The sequence below is a fragment of the Oryctolagus cuniculus genome, chromosome 12, assembly GCF_051225735.1.
Source record: "Oryctolagus cuniculus isolate XC-2025 breed Fujian yellow rabbit chromosome 12, ASM5122573v1, whole genome shotgun sequence".
Lineage (NCBI taxonomy): Eukaryota > Metazoa > Chordata > Mammalia > Lagomorpha > Leporidae > Oryctolagus > Oryctolagus cuniculus.
The window spans coordinates 18,869,860-18,891,852 of record NC_142878.1 but is presented as its reverse complement, the minus strand read 5'-3'; the positions used below and the strand labels follow the sequence as shown (position 1 = coordinate 18,891,852).

General features: G+C 42.0%; 1 protein-coding gene across 1 annotated transcript in view; it reads right to left on the bottom strand.

The window, feature by feature from the left end:
• Positions 1 to 864: 864 nt before the first annotated feature.
• The window catches only part of ARMH4 (armadillo like helical domain containing 4), a 156,506-nt gene continuing 135,377 nt past the window's right edge, over positions 865 to 21,993 (bottom strand). Inside the window, exons 6-8 of the mRNA XM_008269710.5 lie at positions 15,904 to 15,935; positions 8,323 to 8,457; positions 865 to 8,083 (exon numbers count right to left, since the gene is read on the bottom strand). Coding sequence (XP_008267932.2) covers positions 8,015 to 8,083; positions 8,323 to 8,457; positions 15,904 to 15,935 — 236 coding nt within the window. The 3' untranslated portion in view covers positions 865 to 8,014. The remainder of the gene's footprint in view (positions 8,084 to 8,322; positions 8,458 to 15,903; positions 15,936 to 21,993) is intronic.

The following is a 21,993-nucleotide window of genomic DNA, read 5'->3' as shown; positions in this document are numbered from 1 at the left end:
TGTTACAAATGAGATTTCTGCCATCAGCAGTCTTTGGTGACCTAGACTGCTTATCTCATTGCGTCCTGGTATTCAATTAAATGAACTCGATCATGGTTAGCACCAAGCACAGCACTTGGCCAACACCAAGAGCTCACTTAGTGTTTGTGATTTTTCATCACTAAGTAAAAATAGATTTGGGGAATTTACATTTTATTTACATAGCACAAAACCCACCTAATTCAACAAATCCTCAAATGAAACTTTAAAAAGACCCTCATTATGTGTATGAAAAAAATACCTGAATTTGCAAATTTCTGCCAGCTATCTTTCTTAAGTTTAAACATGAACAGAAGTGTATCCAAAAGAGCATGTTCTTCCCTTTGAAAATTGTCAATCTGTCCTATTTTTATCTAATAATAATTTGTGAAGAACAAAAATTTACTTTCACACCCAAAGACAACAATATTTTAAAATCCACTGAGCTTTATCATGTGCTTTATTTAAATCCATGTCCCACTCTGTGGGAGAAATTTGGAGGAGGACAGCTTGGTGGAGACAGTTACAAAGGGGAAGTAAAACAACAGAACATTATTTGGTAAGATATGTGTCCTCTAGTATCACCTTGCTCTCCCTCTGATCTGCACACCATTTAGAGCTAAAAGGGATGCAGAGAGGTTGGATCCAGAAGGCCTTGTGGAGCAGACACAAGGGGCACAAAGAGCCATGACTCCTCTTTGTAACAAGGACAATGAAAAAGAAGACAATGGATCTAGCGGTGGGCATTTGCCCATCTAATTTAGCCTGGTGAAACCAAATGTAGAAAACACATGTGCCCTGTATTAATAATAAATGACACAAAAATACCAATTAGACCCAAGAGAGTTGAACTGAGCAAGCTTTTAATCAATTTAGGTCACTACAGTAAGTATCCTTTTTTTCCAGTGTTTCTCACAACAGCATGTATTATCTACTCTCACGGTCATTCCATCTTACTGTCTAATTATAAAAGCTTTGGTTTGAGGGCAAAGGCAAAGAAAGGAAAGGCTTTTCTAATCCCTTGGGGTACAATATGACATTTGCAAATGGATGTCCTGTGACCAAGACTTCTTTCAACTGTGTTCTCATTTGCATCGCATGGAAGTAGCTGAAGCTAACTGGGCAGTCATGGACCATCAAATGCCAAAAAAATCTTGTTAACAAGGAAACACACACCTTGTACATTCAAATGCAACTTTGGGATTTTCACAAGTCCTTCCTCATTTTTCTTTATTCCTTTTAAAACAACCATGGAAATTGTAGCTACAGGGAGCTAACAACATAGCTTGTAAATTATAATACTAATTTTGTGTAAAAATACAAGTGTGCATATACAGAATATCACAAATACACAGAAAAAAAGATCAGAAACACACAGACCAAAATGTTAACAATTATCTCGGGGTGGATAATTATTTCTCATGCTTTTCTGCATTTCCTCGATTCTGCACGGTTGCCACTGAGACCCTCCAGAATCCAGCCTTGTGCTGACATGGCAATTGTGGGAAACTTGTAATTGTCATGTAGTTACTTGATGATTGTCTATGACCGCTGTCGAAAAGGCCATCAAACCACATAGTCCCAGGACCTGTGTTGCTTGTGAGATTGTTCAGGATTTGCACATCCAAATCCTGACATCATCCACATAAGGATCAGCCTTGAAAGAGGAATTTCTTGGATCTGTTTTCAAGAAAAACAAGACACTCCTCTCTGCTACTTATGTCAAAGAATGAGAAATTCTTGTATTCATTTTTAAAAATCAAGGGTCAGTCAAGTCCTAGATAGTAACTCAAACCTAGCCTGAAAGTGTCATCACCTAAAGGTATCTGGAGAGTTTCCCAGATGTTTAACTTGGGTTTTATTAAATTTAATGTTATTTCTTTGGCACCTACTATTAAAAGTCACAGAGAAATACGATGCATGGACACACACTTTGTAGAAAATGAGAGCTGCCTATATACTTTTGGCACACTTGTAGGCCTTTGTTTTCCTCCCTGGATAGTAAATAATACAGGTCAGTCCCTCCAGAAGTCAAAACACTGGCACATATCTGGAAGTGCTCCAAAATCCATGACCCATGTTAGTGTCAACCATTGTCTTCTCTCTCTTCTCCACATTCAACCCGTCCCAAGTCCTGCTGGTTACTGCTCCCTCCTGAGAACCTCCACAACCCATCCTCCCTCCACATTTGCTCTTGCAACTGGATCCAGATCATAGTCACCTCCCACCCACATTGGTTTTGACTTCAGACTTTATCCTTCCCAGTCTAGTCTTCCCATGACCTGAGGCCTGATCATATCACATCTCAACATGATACCTTTCCATGATTCCAACTGCCCTCAATATAAAGTCCTAATTCCTTGGCATGACCCAGAAGACCCTTCAGGATCTGCCTATTTCACACTGCACTTTCCCCCTAAAATCTCAACTCTCAGTTCCCTTGAGGACCTGGAATGTCCATAGCTCACCACTGGCTAGGACATGCATTCCATTCTCGTTTGCCTGAATAATCCCCACCCATGCTTCTGGCGTCAGGTGTGCTGGCCTAGGGAGAAATGCCCCCCATTTCCTTGGGAGGGTTAGATGCTCCTTTTCTGGATGCATGGTGTACCTGAGATGAAACTGTTCATTTACTCTCTTCCTCTACTAGTCCTTAAGCTCTTTCTGATCACGGACAATGTTTTGCTCCTCTTATTCCCCAATGCTCAATACACTGCCAAGCACATAAAAGGTACTAAATCAGTACTGATTCAGGAAGAAGCAACGATATCAACTGTTCTTGGCTTACCAAAGAGAGACTCACTAACCGTCCTCACTCTCCTTGACACAGACCCTTGGGATTTGATTCTTCAATTAGAAACTATTTCCTTTCTTTCTTTCTTTATGCATCAAATAAGAAGAAATGGCCAAAGGGGTTTTACACCCAAGTTTATTTTGGGAAGAATGTATTTATTCCCTCCTCAGGGGTATACTTTAGTTTGGTAATGAAGAAGTCTGAAGCTATGCTGGGAGACAGGAAATTTTAGATAGGCTCTAATGCTACTGGTCCCCTTTATTTCATTGCTAAGCAGGAACAAACTGTGAAGCTGCCCACAACACTGGTTAACCAAAACCTCAGCTTCCTGAACTTTGAGACCAGAGCAGATCATCTGTCCACCTTAAAGGTCATAAAATAACCCAGTGGGCACTCAGTTTGCTTTCCATTTGTTCGCACTCTGCAACAGCTCATTCTCAAGTCTTCTATTCTCAACTCACAACAGGTTACACCTCTGAGCAATACCAGTCTTGAACTTCAGATCTGTAAGTTGCAATTGTCCAGTGAGAATTCATATCCGTGTTACAAGTTATTAGTGGTTACCATTCATGTTACCGTTCCTGGTGCTTTCTGAAGGGAAAAGGTAAAATTTGTGCTTTTTTATTACATGGAAGATTTGAGAGGATTCTATTTAAATATTTTTGAGGTTTTTTTTTTTTCGAGCAAACTGGATAGAATGATGGAGAAGAGGGCTTGTTTCTTTGTGCTTTCCAGGAGGAAATTTCTTTCCATCTCTCTCCCTCTCTCTCTCCCTCTCTCCCTTTCTTCCTTATTTCCTTTCTCTCTTTATCCCACATTCACACAACAGAAATCTGCATTAATTACTAAGTTAGATCCATCTATTATCACAAATAAGAGACTCCCAATGCATTTATATAACAGTGACTTACAAAGTAAATACTGCTTTTTTCTACGCGCAGAAATTAAGCCACATGATTCTGTTTCTAGCTATGTTGACTGCCGAAGTTTATAATTATCAGAACAACATAATTAGATGTCTCTCCTCAGTCCATCTCCAGCTTATCAGTCTAATAGTTACCCCAGAAAGGAGTTGTGTGTCTGGGTGGGCGGAGGGGTGCCAAATGTGTAGAGATGGGACATCTATTAAGTCAACACAGTAAATTTATTCCCAAACCATTTCCCATTCCTAGAAGTTTATATTCACTCATTTGAACTAACTTATAATTAAGGAAGATATTTAACTGGGCTTAAACTCATTTAAAGTAACAAAGCACCTCTCATCTCCGCCTTCATCTTGGACTTCAATTCTCTCTCACCATATTCATTGTAACTAGTGCAGGGTAGTTTTCTTTGATGGTGAGGATGGAAAGAAAATAGATTCATGGAGCTTTATGACCCCCCCCCCCATGATCTTCCTCCTTTGCATTCTTCTCCTTGCTGTCTGCAACATTTTTCCAAGCATCAATCCACTCAGAATTTTGGCCTCTCCTAGCACATTCTAATGTTTTGTGCCATCTTTATACCTGCCTTGTATTATGGTTTCTTGCCCATCTCCTATCCATGCTCTTTTCCTTGTAAGCACACTTTCACACATCCTAAAAAGGAGAAACTGTTTTCCTCAGTCATGATCCCGCCCCTTCAGATGCTTCTGTGGCCACCACAAAGCCTGTTTTGCAAAAGGCCACACATCTAGAACCCTGCACCAAATTATAAATCTATTTCCAAAGACTGGTTTTTGTCAACTGATAGGAACATCGACTATTTGTATCCACAGAAATCACCATGTCCACGCATAATTGAATTCTTCTCTTCCAAGTTGTGGGTGGGATTCTTAATCAGATGTCTCCTCTAGACTTCCACAGGAAGAAACTCTCCGTAGGTGCACCAAGGGAGGCACTAGGGCATGCAGAACTTTCTATGTTGATCTATATTATTTTCATCTCTTAACATTTTTAGTTTTGGTCTTTACAAAAATAATGAAACGGAAAACGAGCATTGATTGTGCTGCAGCTATTTAAACATGTTCTAAAATTTTGCTTCAACGTTGCCCCCACCATTTTAGGCCTATGTAAGAGATATAGGCACTTTAAGAAAACATTTCTGGAAAACCACATTTGAGATAGTTTATGAGTTGAAGTTGAGGCAAAGGCATTGCTAAGGGAATCTGTTGCCCTGGGATACCAATTACCTCCAAATATTGCTTATAAATTAAGCCAGCAACAACTGAAATCGGCTGTTTACAGAAGAGGAAGAAACCAAAGAAATATAAAAGAAACATAATGCCCTCTGATGACAGAAAGACACCAAGGGCATGGAGGGACCCTGGGCTCTCCATCCCAGCCTGCTGTTCTGTTTCTAGCAGCTTCTATCCTTTTCTCTTTTTATTTTCCTTCCTCCAACACAGCAGGTGTTACTGAGGGGACAGCATGGCTAGGGAAAGGGTCTCTTCCCACAGGGGTTTGCTCTCCTTGCTTCTGTGGTTATTGCTGTTGCTGTTAGCAACACCTGACACAAGATCGACCCTCAACGCATTCTGAAGTGTAGGACACAATGTCAACTATAGGCAGTATGCTATACAGCAGATCTCTGTAGCTCACTCATCCTGCACGACTGAATCTTTACACAGACAGTTCCCAGTTCTCCCTCCCCCAGAGACCACGGGGACAGCTACTATTCCAACTCTGCTTCTGAGTTCGGCTGCTTTAGATACCCTGTATACCTGGGATTGTGCAGGACTTGTCCTTCTACAACTTGTTTATTTTACTTAGCTATTGCCCTCCAAGTTCATCTTTGTTTTTGCAATAACAAGATTCCTTTCTTTTTTAATGATGGATAATAAGCACATTTTCTTTATCTGCTTGTTTAAACAGGTTTGTACAGAAATCTACTGTGATCTAAATAAGTTCTTTGTTTAAACAGTGAAATGTCCCTAAAAGGGCTGCACACATTTCTGCGTCAGTTTAAATTCACACACATGTCATCCTCATAGACCTCCGGAAAATGAAAATGTGCATCTGTTATCTGCAATTTATCATCCTACAGTTGGAAAATTCAACCTATCAGCCATGTTCCAGTTAATTCAACAGACTGAGAAGCCCAAGGTGTTGATGGCCATCATGTGTGGCTAAATTAAGTGGCTTACTGTGTATCTCTGAAAACAGCTTGTCAACATCACACTCATTTACTCCAAACCTTAGGAACACTTAGAGCAAGGGGCTGTTCTTACAAATGGAAAATTTCCCTTATGCAATACCAGCATACCTCTACTCTTGAAATTACTGTTACTTGTGAATGCTATGGTTCTGGATTCCATCTTTGCAGTATGACCTTGAGCTTATTTGTCAATTGCTAACTTCTATTTGACTGTTCAAAGCTTTTCATTTCTCCTTACCAATTTCACACATCTTCTTACATCTCTCGGCAAAAAGAGTTAAAACTGACCAAGGCAAACATTCTTGTGGGCCAGTCACCATTCAAGAATGGATTCTGGAATATTCCTCCATTAGTTCCCCAGAGATGATATTTAACTTTCTGTGATGGTAAAGGAAATGGCTGGGATGGAGGAGGAAAAGACTTGCATTAGCAAGTGAGAGGCTAGTGAGGCAGCAGTCATTGAACAAATACAAGTATAAACTCATATCAAATATTCCTTGACCAAGTGGCTACCTCCTTGGAACCTTATCTTTAAAGAAGGGCTGACATGCACATGTCACTGTTTCCTTCAGAGTCCGTGGAAAGGGCACTGAAGATGGAATACATAGCTTTGAGTCCCAAATGGGTTCTCATGTTGTTTCTCTCCAGGTTTAACTTTGGGTAATTGTTTGATTTCTATGCTTTAGTTCTATATTAGGTCAAATGGGAGAACTAAACATGAAATAATGCTGTAACCTGCCTTGAACGTAGTAGAACATGTCCTAATAACTGTGAACAGGTTCTCCATCTTAACAGTATAATTAGTAACTTTCATCCTTCCATAAAAGTGAGCCATATCACTATTCCCAAACTCAACCAACTGCAGTTCCAAATTCCCAGATTCTGATAGGGTATTAAGTACCCTATTTTGTACAGGTTAGGGGGTTACACTTCAAAGGGAATGAAAAATGGTTGAACCGATGATACAGTGTACCATCCCAACAGCGGGATGGATGCCTTGAGAAAGGCTGATTTTCCACTTCACGGAGCACCAGCGCTCTGGTCACTGGGCCTGCTTCTACCACAGACTGTCTGGTTTCCCAACGAAGTCGAATGAGGAACAACAGTGGCCTGTTCCTTCCGTGGCCAAGACTCCAGACGTGGTGAGCAGTGCACTGAATTATTCACAGTAGCAGTCACAGAAGCATAGATCAAACGGCAGAGACAAACACACGCTCAGGGAGCTTGCCCACCCTTACTGTCTTCTTTTCTCTTCCTCATTTTTTTTGACAAAGTTGAAGAGTACACAAAAAGTACATCTTAATGATAAACATCTAAGACTCTGCTGATAGGTCTTTTGGACTCCATCACACTATTTTATGAAGCAAGCACACAGGAAGATTAAGAGTCAATTTAATGCATTGTTTCTGGCGCATTTTTTTTCTTGCCATGTATGTGAATAAAACAGAAGATGAAAAATAATAAACCTAGGAGACTGAAATATATAATGCAAGATGCATACAAATCTATATATACTCCTAAGGGGCTGAGGATCTTTTTGACCAAACAGTCTCATTCCAAGTTGCTGCTAGTTTTGATGCAAATGCAGTATGTACCACGGCCTATAAGTCTACGGTTTCAGGTAGGACAGAGTAGGATCATGAGAAGTTATACGTTGTTAAGATTTCTATTTCAAAGTCAAGCGTGCCCTTTTGGCAACAGTCATTACACTTAATGAAGGTTATCCAAATCAAGGGAAAAGATACTGTGGAAAAATATAAAATATTTACTCTACCTAACCTAGCTATCCCTACTGAACAATATGTATGCTGCATACTTATGAATTGCAGCCCGTGGCTGTGGAAAACCCTCTGCAATATAAAACCGAACACTGTGTGTTACATTTAGAATACAGCATGTACCTTCTGCTCAGTGTAAGACAAACCTACCACCCAGCAGATACAGGACTCACGGCCTGAGAGCAGCAATGTGGGAGAATGTTGCTCTCCTTCTTTTCTTTCTTTTTTTTTTGCCTCAAAATAAAAAATAATAACATTGTTGAATATCACAATTCAACCCCAGTCCAATTTAAAATTCATCTTCAGAGCTGTCGGCTAAGAGCATCACTCGGTCTTGCATGCTGTTGAATTCTCTCTGCTAAGAGAAGGAAAACACAAAGCATTAAACTCTTTCTGGTGCAGAGCAAAGCTGAGAATGGGTCCACTGTAAAAGACACTAACAAACAAAGGCCGGGCAGCAATGCTGCAGCAAACCCAAACCACCAGGCCCCCCAACCCCATGCATGCACCATTCAGCCCCATGGGCTGTAGTTAGCAAATTAGACAAGTGAAGAATGTTCTGACACCGATTGGGTTTTGCTATCACTGGTTCCATACCTTTCTTTTATGCCTCTTGAAGCCATTTCTCCTTCGGCGATTCATAACCTTAATGCTGTAGAGCGCTCCCAAGATGAACAAGGCTCCAGCTATTCCAACTCCTACAGGCACCAGCATCCCAGACATGTAGCCAGCCTGCACAGAAAAGGCAACACCATCAGCCCACTGCCCCTGCTTCTCCATTGCTGCCTTGCTGTAAAAGAAAAATCGTTAACTAGAATAAAGTTGCTTTTGGGGGGGGGGGGGCAACAGGGAGAGAGATGATTATTTTTTAGAAATCTCAAATTCTTAACAAGCAAACGTGGAACTAAATCAACCAGACCTCGTGGCACCTTTAGTCACCCGTTCATGCACGTTTGTCAATACCATTTTTTGGTGACAGAAACATAATTTGTATTAAAGATAGGTGACGTCAGCTTCTGAGAACGCAGGGCTGTTAAAATGCTACACATTGGAAACAGCCCGAGACAAGCCTCAAGGAGACCGAGTGTCCTCTGCAATGCTGTGTTGCTTGGAGGGTAAAAGAAAACCCTGGGAGTGGTGCTTTCTCTCTCTCAATTCCTCTCCCTCTCCCTCTCCCTCTCCCATACCCCCTTCCTCTGCCTCTGCCTCTGCCTCTTGAATCACATCAAGAAAAAGAGGCAGAAGACTTGTGAGTGAGCAAAAGGTGAGAGCTTCTGTTACCAACAGAGAAGCAGAGGCCCTGCAGAGGAAAGAAGGGGGAGAGAGGCAGATGCGGGGGCAAAGGTGAGAAGGACCAGGGCAAGGGCAGAGCAGTCACAAGCACACTGGTTAACTTCTGTGCACAGCAGAATCTGCCCAGCAGACAAGACTCAAGCTTGGGACTGGAGAAGAACTGAGTGTCTCCCAGTCAAAAGAAAGGAATTAGCAGAGAAGGGCACAAGGATCCCTGTCAACAAGACTGGTGCCTCCCAAAGAGCCCAGAGGTCTCACAGGCACGGGGGTCCCCGTGTCCCCAAGTTGTCACATGATACCTTGACCCTGAGAGAGGCCGATTCCCATGTACCCCAGGGGCTGAGTGAGTCACTCAGATCCCACTGAAGCTTTGGGAAGGGCCACTGATTTAAGGGTGTTCCCGGACCCTAGCCAGTAAGACACCTAGGGACTGTAGGGGACAGGCTACCCTTCAGCCCTCTCGCAGCGAAACACAGACACAGGCCTCCCTAGAAGCCCCCTAGACAAAATACATAAACAACCAAAGGCTGTAATTCATAGACAGGCATTGGGGGTGGAAGGAACATGAGTCTGTTCATTGTCTGACTATGTCTAATAGTGTACAGCTTTTTTCTAGTGTATTTCAGAAAAACAGAGGCAAAGCTTTCTAGAAAATGCTAAAGTATGTGGGCTGCGATGCCTTCCCAACACATATAGAAGTAACTCAAGGAACAGACAAGCCCTGCCCAACTGCGGCACCTCCTCTGTGTAGAGCAGCACCCTCCCTGGTTCTGCCTCCCAGGGTCTTAGGCTGGGGCAAACTGCAGGAATTCTACCACTCATTCGAGAACAGCAGCATTGTTTAACAGCATACTAAGTGTTTTTCCCCAAGAAACAAAAACCAGTCATTTTTCAACAAATTAATATGCCTTGCAGAAGCCCAACCTTTTTCTAAATTTCTTCCAGATCTGCTTAAGGCTTATAAAAACTCTGTAATTTTCCATGTGGGAAAACAATGAACAATAGCAAAGTGTTGGGGTTTTTACCAGAACTGTGAGTCTATTTCTTGAAAATCACTATTCTCAGTGCTTGGAAACAGCCTCATCAATTGGGCTTTTCAGAGCTGTACATCCAAGGATGATGTCTGAGCTTGTGGGAGACAAACTTGGTTACCCCTGTGTGGCCCTCCCCCTGCAAAGTAATTCAACCCCACATGAACCACAAGAATATTCAAAATGATTCCATATTTCTCACTGACACATCTAGACTTCCTGTTCCTAGAGCTCTAAATTATGTGGATTTCAAAACAAAAATCAGTTGTATCACCCTCTTTTTTGTTCCCTCTTTTAGGGGGGTGGATGATATCCGCCTTGCCTTGAAGTGACAAGCAAATTACAAGATGGGAACAAAGGAACCCATCATCTTCCAATATAATTTAACCATTCTAGTTGCAAAACTGATTAAGGGAAAACAAGCTCTTGTTTTGAAATTTCTCATGAGTTGGTTTCTCCAGAAATAAAAATAAGTAAGGTGACATGCACAAAACTTCTAACTTGTACATTCTGCTAGTATCTCCTCTCTATTCAAAATTATTGGATGCGCATGTGCCTTCAAAAGTAACACTCTGGCCGGTGCTGCGGCTCAGCAGGCTAATCCTCTGCCTTGCGGCGCCGGCACACCGGGTTCTAGTCCCGGTCAGGGCGCCAGATTCTGTCCCGGTTGCCCCTCTTCCAGGCCAGCTCTCTGCTGTGGCCAGGGAGTGCAGTAGAGGATGGCCCAAGTGCTTGGGCCCTACACCCCATGGGAGACCAGGAGAAGCACCCGGTTCCTGCCTTCGGATAGGCGCGGTGAACCAACGGCAAAAGGAAGACCTTTCTCTCTGTCTCTCTCTCACTGTCCACTCTGCCTGTCAAAAAAAAAAAAAAAAGGAAGAAGAAGAAGTAACATTCTAAAAAGGACACATTCCAAACAAAAATGCACCACTTGGACCTAATCATAAAAAAATATCCAGCAAACATAAAGTGGTGAATATTCTTTTTAAAAAAATGAAGAAGTACTGAATTGCTTAAAATGTCAGTGTCTGGGAGGCAAAAGGTGGCTATAAAAATGTTCCAGACGAAAGGAAACTAAAGAAACATGACAACTAAGTATGTTACATAATCCTAGACTGGATCCTGCACTAGAGGAAAAAAATGCTTCTATAAAAGATAGTTTGGGACTGTTGAAAAATCTGAAATATGGATGCCACATTACATAAAAGAACTATACCAATGTTAAACACATTCAAGATGATAGAGAGAGAGATCATGAAGATTTGTTAACACAACATTAGTGTTAGGAAACATGCACTGAAGTATTTGGGAGTAAACAGGTGATGATGTATGCAACTATCCTCAGATGGATCAGGAAAAAGGGGAGAGAATGTCCCAGCAAATGATGAAGGCAAATGGGATCCAATGTTACCAATGCATGCACGTGGGTAAAAGGTGTAAAGACGGCGCCTGTACTATTCTTATTCTTGTATTTTTGTCTGCAAATTTTAAATTATCCCTAAATGAAGTTCAAATTCTTTAAATACACTTTCAATCAAAACATTACTAGATACACCTGTTTTTATTTGTTTGATTTTGAGAGTTTCTTTGTTTCACGTTCATGAGATAGGTATCTCTCTTTCATGGGATAATCCATGATTTATTCAGAAACATCTTTTATCAAGAAATCCATAAGGAAAGCTAGTACTACAATGTACTAACTAAAGTCTGCTGAATGAAGGCAGTGCCCTTACAATTTCTATACAATGATGGCTCTCCAACTTGAGAGTGTACAGTAGTAATTATCATGTGTTTGTTGTGACCTTGAGAATCTAATGCATTAAGAAATTCCTTAGAATTATCAAATTACAAAATACAATGTATAATACTAAGTAAACTGAAAATAGATTTCATAAAAATTAAGAGTGGGAACAGGAGAGAGAGGAGGAAGAAAGGTGGGAACATGGGCAGGAAGGAGGGTAGGGTGCTAAGAATCACTACGTCCCTAAATCTGTATATATGAAATGTATGAAATTTGTATACCCTAAATAAAATTTTAAAAATAAATTAAAAAATAATAAAGACATTAACACACAGATGGTTAGATTCCATTCTCAGAGTTTCTGACTGGTCCAGGGTAGGGTCTGAGAATTTACATTTCTGACAAGTTCCCAGGTGAGACTGACTCTACTCCAGGCCTCACATCGAGTACTGCTGCTCTTAAGTATGGTCTGGGTCATTTGTTTTCTGGATGCTTTCCTAAATCTAGAAAAAAACAACAAGATTGGTCTTTACCAGATAACGAAAATCGTTATGCATTTTCAGTTTTGAGGAGCAGTTCAAATGTTGAAAAGTTATCAACAAGTAGCCAAGTTAGGATTCACCAAACAAGCATCACCAATTTGGATTTCTAACCAAGAAAAAGGTTAATTTTATATTGAATATAGGGAATATCCCACAATTCTTGTCTTCTATAGCAACAGAATTTTCAATGTTGGACTAGGCATAGAATAAAGACTACTTCTTATCTTCCATGCAACTGGGTATGATCATGTGATAAATTTCAAACCAAAGATGGTAAATCAGTGTTACATGTAAATTCCAGAACATTCTCATTAAAAGGGATCAGGGAGCAGATATTTAGCCTAGTTGTTAAGAGGCCCACATCCCACATCCAAGTACCACCTCCTGATTCCAGCTTCCCACTAAAGCAGACCCTAGGAGTCAGCAGGGATGGATCAAACAATTGGATTCTTACCATCCGCATAAGAGACCACGATTGTGTCCCTAGCTCCTGGCTTTGGCCTCAGCCCAGCCTCAGTCATTGCAGGTGAACCAGTGGGTGTGTGTGTGTCTGTGTGTGCGTGCACGCCTCTCAAATAAATAAGCAAAAATTTAATAGCGGGGAGCAGAGCCTTCACTCTCCCCCTTTCAGAGTGACAGAGTGTCTATCCTCCCCTTGGAGGCGGACAGGATTTCCTTAGCCTCCCCTTTTCTGCCTTCATTCTGGCTAGCATACACACACAGCTAAGTGGGAACTGCCATCTAGCAGCATGAGACGACCTTGGGAATGAAGAACACAATGAGAGGGCATTGAATCAGAGTTTGTGCCTGTCTCTGTGTCACTCCCCACTGACCCTTGACTACAATTTTACCCATAAATAAGAGACAAATTTCTATTTCAGCTAAGCCATTGGTATCAGAGGTTTTCTGTCACTCATAGCTGATCTAAATCCTAGCTAGCATAAAAAGATAACAAAAACAAAAGGAGTAACTGGGAACTTCGATAGAGCCTAATTAATAGAGAACCAATATCAGAACAGTTAGATGAAGTTAAGCTGAGAGCATGCTCTAGCTTGGCCCTGTTAAATACATAATTTGTAATTTTGTTATCAATTCCAAGTGCTTCTGCAACTTCCATCAAAGAGACAATAGTTTTGCTCTCAAGTGGTTTCCAAAGATAATGACTAACAAGACATATAGATGTTAGATAGATAAAGATCCAGACACAAGATGTGTGCACAGATGAAAGGACTGGTAATATTTCAGGCACAGAGATAGGGTAGGTAAGCATATTAGAATCAGTTCCTCCCAGAAAGTGTTAAAAGGTGAAGACACAGATATTAAATAAGACAATCCCTGTTGGAGTCTTGACTTTTCTCCCCCCCCCCACTTTTTTTTTTTTTTTTTTTGATAGGTAAAGTTAGACAGTGAGAGAGAGAGACAGAAAGAAAGGTCTTCCCTCTGTTGGTTCACTCCCCAAATGGCCGCTGCACTGATCCAAAGCCAGAAGCCAGGTGCTTCTCCTGGTCTCCCATGCGGGTGCAGGGCCCAAGCACCTGGGCCACCCTCCACTGCCCTCCCGGGCCACAGCAGAGAGCTGGACTGGAAGAGGGGCAACTGGGACTAGAACCTGGTGCACATATGGGATGCCGGTGCCGCAGGTGGAGTGAGTCACGGCGCCGGCCCCTCTTCTTCCATTTTAACAATTTATTTAAGAAATACTCAAAATAAAATACTACAGAAGAGAGCAAAGTGAGAGCTGAGAAAACCTCACAATAAGCCAGAAAACAAGGGTCACACAGAAAATTATTTCTCCTAAAGAAAAGGAGCTGGGAGGAGGCACCCGGCTTTTGAGACAAATAAGAATGGAGGGTTCATAGGAATCCTTCCTCTGAAGTGGAACAGATTTTTGGAAGTGGTGAACATATAGGCACAGGTATGACATTTTGCAACAGCTAACTTCAAAACAAGTAACATGCCAAAATTCATTCCCTGAGTCTATTTTTGTTCCTTTACGGTCATTCAGAATATTTTCTGTAGAAATAATGGCAAATGGGTTCTGAGACTAATACAACAGATCCCATTTAATTTTCATTGCATCATATTTTCCTCTGAAAAATAGTAAGCGCGTCAACATAAATATATCAAGTTTTAAATGTTTGGCTTTTCCCCCCAGGGCTTTCTCAGTCCACTCAGTCACAGCTCCTTTGTACGACTGGACCCTTCAAAAATTCCAAAATGGCCTCCATGCATCTCATAGGTCTTAACATTTTCAATGTACATGAACTCAAAATACTCAAGTCTCAAAAATGGTATACGCTACAATCTTCTGAGAAGCAGAAAATAATAATGAGGAGAATTGATTTAATTATATCATTACCATTAAAATTGAATGACTTCTTTATTAACATTTAGCTATAGTAAAATATGAATAATTCAAATATGGGAAAAACTGACTCCAAATAAAAAATATTGATAGAATGCCATCACCAGAGTATATTAAGACTGCTGAGTTGGAGGTAATTCAATATCTGATCATTGATAAGATTTCCATTTAAATGAAAGCCTAGTATAATCTGAGCTGGGTTATAATAATAGAATCTGACACAGGCTACACCAAGGAATTCAGGACTTCATCACTATTTTTATGAGTAATTCCACTACAAAATTATGAAGTAAGCAAAAGTGAAAACTTGGAAAGAGTTGAAAATTGAAAGAAAATGAAAATATAAACCTCAATATTAATGTTGTCAATTACTATGAATGCAAAATTAATAGGAAAGGAAAAATATTTTTCTCAAGCCAGCTATTGCATATAGGTCAGCTCATTAACACTTCATAAGAAGCAGCACTGTGATTAAACTCTGCACCCACAGAGTTGAACACTGGGACAAGCAGTGCCAGACAGAACGGATACATTGCTGAAATTCCCTAGAACTTCCACCTCGATATGTCAAGGATCTAATTCAGTTGAGCACACTGCCCCAGGTCAATTCTCACACCTTTCTAAGAAGGAATGGTGCATCAAAGAATAAGCTATCCCCTGTGTTCCACAAGAAGGAATACAAAAGGAAGCTGCTCTTGCTGGACACATGGACATGGCCCTGCATTCTGGGCAGATGAGCAGAATAAGAATTCTATTATATGGAATTATAGAGCTGGGCATTTAGCCCAGCAGTTAAGATGCTGGTTAAGATGCCCAGGTCCCACATCAGAGTAACCAGCTATGACAGCTGGTTCTGATTCCTAACTCCAGCTTCCTGTGAGCACACACTCTGGGAGGCAACAAGGATGGCAGGAGTAACTGGGTTCCTGCCACTCACATGGCAGAACTGGATCGCGTTCCCAGCTCCCAGCTTCAGCCTGGCCCGCCGCAGCTACTGCAGACATCTGGGGAGTGAACCAGCAGGTGGGAATGATCTCTCCCCTCTCTCCCCTCTCTCCTCTCTCATGCATGCATGAGCTTTCTCAAATAAACAAACACTTTTTTAAAAAGTAATGATAAACAGAAAGCTGTACTACTCTAGGCCTTTATCTGGCAAAGCTGTAAGACCTTCAAAACAGACCCCAAGGAAGAAAAAGCTTTCCTTACCTTGTCTTTTAGTTTTTCCATCCAGCTTCTCACTAGGAAAAATAAGAGAATAAGATGTGAATATCCATATTATGCTTATCCTTCATGGTATTGGGTTAATTTGATACACTGAAAGGTTTTCCCATGAAATACTGCAAAAGTGCCAACAGTATTAACATAATGATGTTAATGGTTTTGTTTGTATTTCCACTTACATAAAAATGCAACAGACAGCAAAAACACCCCTTGTATCATTATTGGATGACAGAATATTTTTTTGCCAAATATGTTTTCTATTACTACTGAGTGCTGTATGGAGAGATCTGGGGGAAGAGAGGAAACCAACCTTCAAAACATCATGTTTGTTTTTTCTCAGGCATTTTTTTCTTTAGCTTTATTCCTCATCTTTCTCAGCTTTTAAGTGCAGTGTAAATGCTGCATGTGAACAGACGTCAGGGAGCAGAGACTCAGGTAGGAAAGGGCAAGGGGCAAGCCAGAGCTGCCCAGAACCAGCTCCAAGGAGAAGTATTTGCCTTCCTATGTGAAGAAGGAAGAATCTGACCACAGTCAAGAACAAGTGCTTCTGAAATATACATAATTTCCCAACTGTACCATTCTACGACAAAATAACCACTATGAAAACTAAGGCAGTAATTGAGAAACATTTCTAACAGCCATTTGGAAATGGCCACATCAACTACAATTACAACCACTTGGAAATATGTATGCCAAGAGTAGAAGCAAGTATCAGCCACAATGAGACCACATGTTAGAATGACCCTGTGGGGGTCAGCTCGTGGCACAGCGGATTAAGCCTCTACTGCAATGCCAGTGCTAGCATCCCACACAAGCGCTGTTTCGAGTCCCGGCTACTCCACTTCTGATGCAGCTCCCTACTAAAGCCCCTGGGAAAGCAGCAGCAGATGACCCAAGTGCTTGGGCCCCTGCAGCCACATGGAGAACTGGATAGAATTCCAGGCTCCTGGCTCTGGCCTGGCCCAGTCCCAGTCACCTGGATGGAGAGTGAAGCAGGAGATGGAAGATCTCTTTCTCCACCTCTCTCTGTAACTCTTTCAAATAAATAATAAAATAAATCTTAAAAACAAATATCCTTGTTAAAGATGGTTTGAGATTAGTAGTGAATATTTTACCCTTAGATTACTTTTAACCTTATAACAATGCTTCAAAATACAGAATAAAGATTTTTTTAAAACACAAAAAGGGAGACAAAAGATAAATATGCCCTCAATTTTCCTTATTTATCCAAACAAAAATACATTTTAAAAAACTTACAATCTCCTGAAACTTTCTTTTCTCTCTAGCAGCTTCAGCGTGAACAAAGGAAGGAACGTGCTCACTGTGTATGCCTGAGGCTTTGCAGGGCGTACAATATCTGTTGCAACCAATCAATTCTACCATTGTAGTACAAAATCAGTGACATGCAGTGCATAAATAAATGGGTTCAACAATGTTCCAAAAAATGTTTTTTAAGAACACTGAAAGCAAATTGCATGTAATTTTATAATTTTCCTATGTAATTTTTCTTTTGGTTATTTCAACCACATTAAAATGTAAATTTGCTCACAGGCCATATGATGACAGGTGGCTGGGCAGACTTGGTCCATGGACTATAATTTCCTGGTCCCTGGCATAGGCATCCTTTACCCAAGAAGTTGGAACCTTTGTTTATAATCTGATTCTAGTCATAATATATCTGACAACATTGCTGACATAGTTACAGCATTATCCTTTTTTTAAAAAACCATGATATCTTTTTTTAGAAAACTTTTATTTAATAAATATAAATTTAGAAAGTACAACTTTTAGATTTTAGCGGTTTTTCCCCCCATAACCACCCTCCCACCCACAAACCACCCCATCTCCTACTCCCTCTCCCATCCCATTCTTCATTAAGATTCATTTTTTTTTTTTTTTTGGACAGGCAGAGTGGACAGTGAGAGAGAGAGACAGAGAGAGAAAGGTCTTCCTTTGCCGTTGGTTCACCCTCCAATGGCCGCCGCTGCAGCCGGCGCACCGCGCTGATCCGATGGCAGGAGCCAGGATCCAGGTGCTTTTCCTGGTCTCCCATGGGGTGCAGGGCCCAAGCACCTGGGCCATCCTCCACTGCACTCCCTGGCCATAGCAGAGAGCTGGTCTGGAAGAGGGGCAACCGGGACAGAATCCGGCGCCCCGACCGGGACTAGAACCCGGTGTGCCGGCGCCGCAAGGTGGAGGATTAGCCTATTGAGCCACGGCGCCGGCCAAGATTCATTTTTAATTAGCTTTATATACAGAAGATCAACTTAGTATATATTAAGTAAAGATTTCAACAGTTTGCACCTATCAGACACACGAAGTGTAAAGCACTGTTTGAATAGTAGTTTTACTGTTAATTCTCATAGTACAACACATTATGGGCAGAGGTCCTACATGGGGAGTAAGTGCACAGTGACTCCCATTGTTGATTTAACAATTGACACTCTTATTTATGACGTCAGTAATCACCCAAGGCTCTTGTCATGAGCTGCCAAGGCTATGGAAGCCTCTTGGGTTCACAAACTCCGACCTTATTTAGACAAGGCCATAATCCAAGTGGAAGTTCTCTCCTCCCTTCAAATGAAGGTACCTCCTTCTTTGATGGTCCGTTCTTTATCCACTGGGATCTCACTCACAGAGATCTTTCATTTAGGTCTTTTTTTTTTTTTTTTTTTTTTTTTTTTTTTTTGCCACAGTGTCTTGGCTTTCCAAGTAGGCATGGACTATTAAAAACAGATCCTCTCTCTCTCTCACCGGTGCCCTCCTGTGCAGTAATTTGTCACTCTCCTAGCTCATCTATGGAAAAAGGGTGGGAAAGATGAAGACGAAACAGCAAATGAAACAAGGTTTCAGTGTATTCTACCAACTGTAACTACCATTGATTCTCTATACCTGTCAGTTCCACATCCTCAAACCCAACCACTGTGGTTTGAAAATATTCAGAACACACTTTGCTCTGAACACATACAGACTTTCCTGTCATCATTCCTTAAACAAAGCAGTATAACGACTGTGCACATTGCATTTCCATTGTATTAGGTACTATAAGAAATGTGGAGATGCTTTAAGGTATACAAGAGGATTGTGCGGCTTCTATGCAAATACTGGAGGACCCTGAACATCCAGAGATTCGGGTATCCACTGGAAGCAATCGTCCATGAATATCAACAGACGACTCTGTGGATGGTTTTCCATAAGCTGTGGCTGAAAAATATCCCTGTTTATTTAGAAGAGTATTTTTAATTTATTTCCAATAATTAAGCTTATCCCAGATGTATGCATAAATTCCCCTTTACTAAGGAAAACGAGAGGGGAACCAGTGGAGATTCAGGATCTGTCTAATGTAATAAATAAGACTGCCTGAATATTAGTGTTCTCCAGAAAGAATGAAAGGGGGGGAGAGGGAGAGGGAGAAGGAAAGGGAGAGAGGGAGGAAGGGAAGGAGGGAAGGAGGGAAGGAGGGAAGGAGGGAAGGAGGGAGGAGAGAGGATTTATGAAGGGAACTGACTCATGCAATTATGGGCTGAGAAGTCCCACAACAGTCTCTCTACCACCTGGAAACCCTCGGATGCCAACAGCCGGGCCCAGCGCAATTCCGTGGACCTCAGAACCAGGGAAGCCAGGAGTATAGCTCTCAGTCCGAGGCCAACACCCTGAGAACCAGAAGCCGCTGTTGTCAAGTCCTGCTTTCTGAAGGCCGGAGCTCTGATGTCCAAGGGGAGTGGAGGAGAGGATCTCCCAGCTCCCGGAAACAAAGGAAATGATCTCTTTGTTCTCTCTGGGGGCCCAGCAAAACATCAGTGCCCACTCACATCAGATGTGGGTCTTCCCCGTCAGTCCACCCGCACACCTGTCTCTGTTGCAAACACACTCACAGACAGCCCAGAAATACTCCTGCATGAGTTCTCTAGGTTCTACTTAATCCAGCCCAGAATTAACCATCACACTGCAAAAACTTTGCAATGTAGGTATTGTACCCATTTCACAGATGAAGAAACAGAAGCCTGCATGCTGAAACCACCCAGCTAAAATGCAACTGAGCTGGAATTGTAACTCAGACCTCATGGCTCGAAAGCCTGTTCATCACACCAGCAAGTCACTGTGGTGAGAAGAAGGTGAGCTGGGGAGACAGCCACATCACAGGCCACAGGGCTTTGTCGAGTTCTGCAGATGGGGGCATAGCCAAACTGGGGGGATGTGAGTATGCGACCTCTCATTCTGATTCCCTTTTTCTTCTTGTTCCTGTCCTGCCCCCCCTGAGAACACTCCTCCCCTCTCTGTCCCGGTGTGCGTCTCCCTCCGACACCGCCTCTCACTCTGTCTCTGTGTATCACATCATGATTTGCCGACTGTTCTCTTTTTCAGTCTCTGTGTTTGTCTCCCTGTGTCTCTGGCTCTCTTTGCATGGGGGCTGTGTGTCTTTTACGTATTTCTTTCATCTAGAGAGAAAGCAGTGGGTTCCTTGGTTCCATCTTAGCCTAAGGACTTTTTTCCCCTCAATCCTGAGTGCAGGGGTGCAGTACTCAGCACTCCCACTGGACAGCAAGTGCCTTAGTTGCAGGAATCCTGCAGTGACGCTCAAAACTCAGAATGAGCAATCCAAAGATACTGAATATGGGCTCAGATGCATTGTGACACTGAAAAAAATCAGACTACAAAAGGTAAGACCAGACTGCTAGGGAGATGACAATCAGGCTTACTGTCTATATATTGCATTTACAGTGCCTACATAATACCCATGCAGCTGTCTCTGCTGGTAATGAATTTTTGGATATAGAGAAACTCAAGTTGAAGTTTAAGGTTTGGCAAACAACAGCATAGCAGCCGAGAGTGAGGTCGGAGTGAATGCGATCATAATTGAACACACTGCAGTACAGAACATACATTAGGGTTCTCCAGAAACAAAACCAGTAAGAGATGTATACACATAGAGAGAAGGAGAAAGAGATGCAAGGAATTCCATCCCAAAATTATGGAAGCTGAGACGTCCTCAGTTCTGCCATCTGCAAATTGAAGGCCCAGGAGAGTGGAGGGTTTAACAACAGGTCCAGTGCACAGTCAGATGGGCTCAGATACCTGACCTGTTCATAGGAAACAACCCAGAAGAGCTTGTTTAGAGTGTTTATGAGAACTCTTTGCAACGTCACTCAAATCCTTTGTTCAGGCACAGCTAAATTCATTGATGTTCAACCCATAAGCCCTGAGCCTACTTCCAACCCATGTGGGCCTGGAGATCTGTCTCTGAGGTGTCCTTCAGGACAAGGAACACTGGAGGAGCCAGCCAGAGGGCAAAGGAGGTATCACCCTAGAAGCCAGCATTAGTCAATGAGGGCTGCAAGTATATTAACACAGCAGTGTCATACAGTTCCTATCGCTGTATAATAAATACCACAAATTTAGCTGCTTAAACCAGTACCAAATTATCCTTATATTTCTCAAGGTCAGAAGAAGAGCAAAATCAGTCTCATGGGCTTCAGTCAAGGTGTCAGTAGTGTTAGTTCTTGGAGGAGGCTCTAGGGGAGAATTTATTTCCTTGCCTTTTCCCAAGTCCTCCTGCATCCCTCGGTTTATGGCCCCTTCCTCCATCTTCAAACCCAACAACACAACATCTTCAAATCTAAGCTCTGCTCCCATTGTCATATTTTCTTTTGTGACTCTCTCTCTTGTAAGGGCCCTTGTGATCACCTCCCCATCTCTAGATCCTTAACTCAATTACATGAGCTAAATGTCTTTGCCATAGAAGTTACCACATTCACAGTGCCCAAGGACTGTGAGCTACATATTATCTTGCCTAATACATCAGGTAAAGCCCCCAGTTCTCCCCGATGTGTCTTCTAGCATCTTCTCAGAGAAACCCCCAGCACAGTAGCGAGCCCCAGCAGTAATCCTCTAATACCCCTTTACCTACTGGCTTTCCCCCAGCCCACCTCACTTCCTCACTCCCTCGCCATACTTCCTGGATCACCTTCCAAATAAACTCCTTGCACCCAAGTCCTGTCTCAGTGCCTACTTTTAGGAAGAACTCACAATAAGACAGTATCTAATTCTGCTACCAACAAGAAGGTCAGCCTTTGC